Raw genomic sequence first — 6,000 nt, 5'->3', positions numbered from 1 at the left:
TGATGGTGGTGGATGATGGTGCTGTGATGGTGGTGGATGGTGGATGAAGTGTGAGAGAGGTGGTGTGCCAAGGGATGAGTTGCAATGAAACCAAGCACTCCTATTTATAGGCTGAACAAAAGACTGGGCACGACCCCGTGTCCGCTGGGCACGGCCCCGTGCCTGTCTGACAATCTCTCTCCTCATTAATTGTAATTCGCAATTACAATTAATGCGCCTGCAGTACTTTCGCCACGCCCCCGTGTTCACTGGGCACAGCCCCGTGGTGGGCAATAGAAGCTTCTATAGGTTTGTCTTATCTGCTGCTTCTTGGGCATGGCCCCGTGCTCGCTGAGCACGGGGCGTGTTCAGTCTTCTGCCTTCTCTGTTTTGCTTGGGAGGATGCTGTCGAGGGGTCGGGCAATCCACTTATGTTCCTTTTCTTGTATTTATGTTAGATTTAGCTGCCTTTTTGCTTCTTTTGTTAATTTGAGCTTATTTAATCCTGAAAATACAAAAGGAAGACAAAAACACTCTTTTTCCAACATTAGTACTTAAAAACGGTTAGTTTTATGCCTCATTTGATGTAATTTATATGTTGCATTTTACACACATCAGGAATCTTTGAAGCAGATGTTTTGGAAGACCTTTGCTGAAGATATCCGCATACTGATAATCAGCAGGGACGTGGAGAACTTTGACGGTGCCAAGGCGAACTTTCTCTCGGACAAAATGGATATCCAGTTCAATGTGTTTTGTGCATTGATGATTAACCGGATTTTCAGCAAGGTAGACACCCGAGATGTTGTCGCAGTAGATAAGAGAGGCATGACGTACAAGCACCTGCAATTCGAGCAAAAGATTGCGAACCCAACTGAGTTCGGCAACAGTGTTAGCAACTGCTCGGTATTCGGCCTTAGCGCTTGATCTGGAGATTGTGGATTGTCTTTTAGAGGACCAGGAGATCAAGTTGGGGCCCAGGTAAACACAGTAACCGGAGGTGGAGCGTCTCGAGTCGGGGCACCCGCCCCAATCAGCATCGGAGTAGGCAGTGAGGGCCGTAGAGGATGATGGGGAAAGCAGTAGTCCTTGATGAAGGGTGCCCTGAATGTATCTGAGAATTCTCTTCAATAACTGAAAGTGAGGTTCGCGTGGAGCATGCATGAAGAGACAGACTTGTTGAACCGCATAGGCAATGTCCGGCCTAGTGATAGTGAGGTACTGAAGCGCGCCAGCTAAGCTTCGGTATAGAGAGCCATCTTAAAAAACCGAGCCACTATCGGCACTTAGTTTGGAGCCGGCTTCGACGGGGGTGCTGGCAGGTTTGCAATTCGACATCTTTGCTCGAGACAAGATGTCAGCGGCATATTTGGATTGAGACAGTAGAACCCCAGAAGCTTGTTTGGTTACAGCAATCCCTAAACAATGATGCAGAGATCCCAAATCAGTCATTTTAAATTCGGCGGTGAGGGATTTAATGATTTGTTGTAGGAGAGTGTTACTTGAAGCAGTCAAGATAATGTCATCCACGTATAAAAGGAGATAAGCCAGTTGATTCCCGTGGTGATAAATAAACAACGATGTATCACAGAGACTGCCCTTGAAACCGCACTTGAGTAAATACCCTGCAAAACGTTGATACCAGGCCCTTGGAGCCTTCTTCAAACCATACAAAGATTTATTTAATTTGCAAACATGTTTAGGGTATGTAGTGGACGTGAATCCTGGCGGTTGGAACATGTAAACGGTTTCCTTCAGATTGCCATGAAGGAAAGCGTTTTTGACATCAAGTTGGTGCATGGACCAACCTCGTGAGACGGCTAGACTGAGAACTGTGCGTATGGTAGTGGGTTTAACCACTGGGCTGAATGTTTCGTCACAGTCGATGCCAACAGTTTGGCTTTTTCCATTTACAACCAAACGAGCCTTGTGACGTTCGAGGGAGCCGTCGGCGTGGAACTTATGCTTAAAGAGCCACATGCATCGTATAACAGGTGTGTCTGGTGGGCAGGGGACAAGTTCCCACGTGTGATTAGCCAATAGAGCTTCATATTCGTCGACCATGGCAAGTTTCTAGTTTGGGTCGGTAAGGGCAGTGAGGTGAGATTTCGGAAGGGGTGAGGGGTTGTTGGTGGTCTGAGTGTGAAGTGAGAAGGGAATTTTGGGTTTGAAAATGCAGGCACGCGACCGGGTTTGCATCGGGTGGGCCAGATGAGTGGTATTTAATGGTTGGGTGGTGGCTGGTGGAGTGGGTGGTGGGTGGTTAAGCGCTATTGGGCTGGGTGCCGATGTTGGGGTTGGTGGTTGGTGGGTTTCAGGTTGGGCTGGAGGGGTGGGAAATAGTGAGGGTTGGTGTGGGGCTACTGGTATAGGCGATTGATGTTGCTGGGCCGAGGGAGGGTGAACCGTAGGTGGAGAGGCAAACTGAGTGGGGTCGAAAAGTAACAGGTTAGGGTCGAGAAAGGAGTGATCCGGTCGTGGGGCGGAGGGGTTGGCGTGAGGGAAGACTCCCTCGTCAAAGGTTACATGTCGGGAAAAAATAGTTTTTCCGGAAGCAAGGTCAAGACAACGGTACCCACGATAGTTGGCCGGGTAGCCGAGGAAGAGGCACGCAGAGGCACGGTGGGTAAGTTTATTTGGGCGGGTGGCAGAAGTGTTAGGGTAGCAGAGGCTTCCAAACGCTCGAAGGTGGTCATAGGAGGGTTCCCGTAGGTACAAAAGAGAGAGTGGGGTGCGATTTTGATGAGTTTTAGTGGGTAAAATGTTGTGGAGGTAAGAGGCAGTGTGAAGCGCCTCAACCCAAAAGGATGAGGGGAGAGAAGCATGGGTGAGAAGGGTGAACATGATTTCGTTAAATCGACGAATCATGCGCTCTACTTTGCCATTCTGTGGGAAGTGTGAGGGCAAGAAAAACGGAGCTGAATGCCATTCTGAGAGGTGAAGGTATGAAAATTAGTGTTGTCAAATTCGCCGCCCATGTCGCACTGAATAGCTTGAATGGGTAGACGGAACTGAGTGGGCACAAACTGGTGAAAGTGGGTGATCTTAGAAAACGTTTCAGATTTAAAACGAAGTGGTTAAACCCACGTGTATTGGGTAAAGTCGTCAATTATAACTAAATAATATTTGTAACTAGCATGACTTGACATAGGAGAAGTCCACAAATCACAATGTAACAAAGAGAAAGGACATAAAGTTTGACTAACAGAATCTGAAAATGGTAATCGTTTATGCTTGGATAACTGACAAGCATGGCAAAGGGATGAAGCCCGTTGCTTATTACAAGAAATAAAATTGTTTAAACGAAGATAATCCATAGTGGGTTGCCCCGGGTGACCGAGGCGATGGTGCCAAAAAGACGAGTCTTGAGTGGCGGCAAAGCAAGCGGTAGCAGAAGCATTGGGTGTGAGCGGGTACAGGTCACTCGTACTGTTGTGACGGCTCAGGATCGTGCCATCCTTGAAATCCTTCACAGAAAAACCATATGGGTCAAATTCAATAGATGTGTTATTGTCAATATTGAACTGTCTGACAGAAATAAGGTTTTTCACTATATTGGGGTTAAAAAGGATGTTTTTAAGGTATAAAGGTTTAGAGGCAAAATTGAGGGTGGAATGTCCCGATCCCAAAACTGGAAGTTTATTGCCATTGCCAACAATTATTGACGCTATTGGTGCACAAGTAGAAAACAAGTCAATGTTATTTTGAGATAAAGAAATATGAGAAGAAGCACCTGTATCGAAGTTCCATTGCGAGTCATCATCGCCTGAGTCCATAGTGAGAGCATGAACCGCATCAGCGAGCTACGTGGGTTCAAGGGGGTCTACCTCAGTAAGATTAGCCTGTGCCGATCTTGGATTGCCACGGTGTTGTTGGTTATTGGGTGGGGCCGAGGGGTAGTAAGGTGGGGACGAAGCTTGGGTTGGGTAAGGGCAAGGTGGAGGTGTCCAATATTGAGGAGCCCAAAAAGGAGGGTAAAAGGGTGGCTGTTGGTTGTTGGATGGGTAGGGAGGTGATGGACTGTAGGAGCGGTTGGAGGAGTTGCGAGGTGGGGCTGAGGAGTTGCGGTTGTGGTAATGGTTTGGGCCACGGTTGGAATTATTGCGGGAGTTTGAGCGGTAATTGTTTCGGTTATTGGGTGGGCCACGGTTGGAGTTATAGGTGGGTGGGCCAAAGTTCTGTTGGGGCTGTTGTGGGTCGGTAGTGGGGGTGGTAGAGGGTGGGAAGGCAGCGGCTATGGGGGGAGTATGAGTGACAGCATCTCGGGTTTTTATGCGACCGGCTTCGGAGAGTAGTTGTTCAATTGCATCCTCCCAAGTAGGTAGCGAATTGTTCAAAATAGATGAGATGGTGTCATACTCCTTGGGTAGGCCCTTGACTAAATGAAGGACACGTTGTTGGTCGTTCATGGGAAAGTTAAGGGCTTTAAGTTGGTCGGTTAAATCACGTATTTTCTGACAATACGCTTCGAGGTTCGACATGGAGGCAAGAGTGGTATTGGCAAGTTCATGTTGAAGGGCCTGTGACCGTGGGCCTTTGTTGTTAACAAAAAGGCGTTTGACACGAAGCCAGGCTTCATGGGCAGTGGACTCATCGGTTAAGACCCGAACCAGAAGAGCATCCGAGAGAGTGCCATAGATCCATTGTAAGACAATGGAGTCGATGTTCTCCCATTCGGCAAAGTCGGCTGAATCTTTTCCGGGTGACGGTGTACCGTCTATGTGAGAAAGTACCTTATACCCTTTGGCGTGGAGCGTAAACAGCTTGACCCACGAAGCATAAGAAACGTTGGTGCTATCTAAAATGCGGACTTTGTGCTGAATATTACTGACCGTATACACGGGATGGAGAGGCTTGTGCACGGCGGCATCCGAGGATGCAGAAGTATCTTCGTTCTCGGGCATGACAGTTGGCTGAGAGTGACAAAGGGTTGTTCGAAAACAGCAGAAGAAGGAATGATGGCAGGGTGTTCGAGAACTAACCCTAGGGTGATACCATGTGAGATGGTATAAAACCTTGTCTATTCCTCATCACAATATCGTACATATATACTCACATACCTCTAGATACAGAAGGCAACCAACTAAATTAAAGGGATACAAAATATACAAAGATATGGCCGATAATTATGATGTCGGTTATGTCGGTTGGGCATAATCATCGGCTAACATAAACCATAGGGTCTATCTGTGTAATTAACTCTAAAAGATGTCTCGTTCGGGATCGATACAATGCATCTAACGAAAGCTTTATAGGTGGCTGATTGTGGTCTCGAAATCCGACATCGGATGAGGAGCTGAGCGAGTGGGTAGAGATGTTTGGCTTACTGGATGAGGTCTATCTGTCGGGCGCCCCAGACAAATGGGAGTGGATAGGTGGAAATCATAAAGAATTTTCTGTGAAGGCGGTTAGAGAATTTTTGGATAGTGGCAATGATTATAGTCATAGACATGTCATCAGATGGTCAAAGTGGGTGCCCAAAAATGCAATGTTCTTTTGTGGAGGGCGGTGTTGGATCGTATTCCGACTCTCACGGCCCTATTAGCCCGTAACTGTTCGTTTGGGGATGTGTTGTGTCCTGTGTGCAAGGCTGAAGCGGAATCCGCATTTCATCTTTTTTGTGGTCGTGCAGTTGCATCCGCTGTTTGGTCGAAGGTCAGCAGTTGGTGTAAGGCTCTGTCAAAGATATTCCCGAAGTTGCCGAGTTCAGCAACCTTGGAAGCATAGCAAAGAAGGCCCTCCATGGTATTATGTTTGTGACTGTTTGGTGTATTTGGAAAGCGAGGAATGATAAAAGGTTCTTGAATGTAGGTGTCGATGTAGAAGAGATAGTTCAGAATATTAAATCCCTCGGTTTTCTTTGGTATAGTAATCGTTCTAAAGATAGGAATTTAAGGTGGGATAGATGGTGTAAATTCGAATTTTTGTAAGTTGTCTGTTTGTAGCCGCCTCTTTTTGGGGGTTGGCGTTGTGAATGATAGTTACCTTTCAAAAAAAAAAAAAAGAGTACACTACAACAAA

General features: G+C 47.0%; 1 protein-coding gene across 1 annotated transcript; it reads right to left on the bottom strand.

The window, feature by feature from the left end:
• Nucleotides 1–3,782: 3,782 nt before the first annotated feature.
• Nucleotides 3,783–4,883, bottom strand: LOC110933748 (arp2/3 complex-activating protein rickA-like). The gene has a single exon (XM_022176955.1). The coding sequence runs from the start codon at nucleotides 4,881–4,883 to the stop codon at nucleotides 3,783–3,785; it is 1,101 nt and encodes a 366-aa protein (XP_022032647.1).
• Between the last annotated feature and the right edge of the window lie 1,117 nt (nucleotides 4,884–6,000).

The sequence above is a fragment of the Helianthus annuus genome, chromosome 4 (genome assembly GCF_002127325.2).
Source record: "Helianthus annuus cultivar XRQ/B chromosome 4, HanXRQr2.0-SUNRISE, whole genome shotgun sequence".
In the NCBI taxonomy this organism is placed as follows: Eukaryota; Viridiplantae; Streptophyta; class Magnoliopsida; order Asterales; family Asteraceae; genus Helianthus; species Helianthus annuus.
This window is presented reverse-complemented; position numbering and strand designations above follow the sequence as displayed.

Excerpts from the sequence above, each read along its gene's own strand:
- LOC110933748 (XM_022176955.1), bottom strand. The coding sequence starts at position 4,883 with ATGCCCGAGAACGAAGATACTTCTGCATCCTCGGATGCCGCCGTGCAC.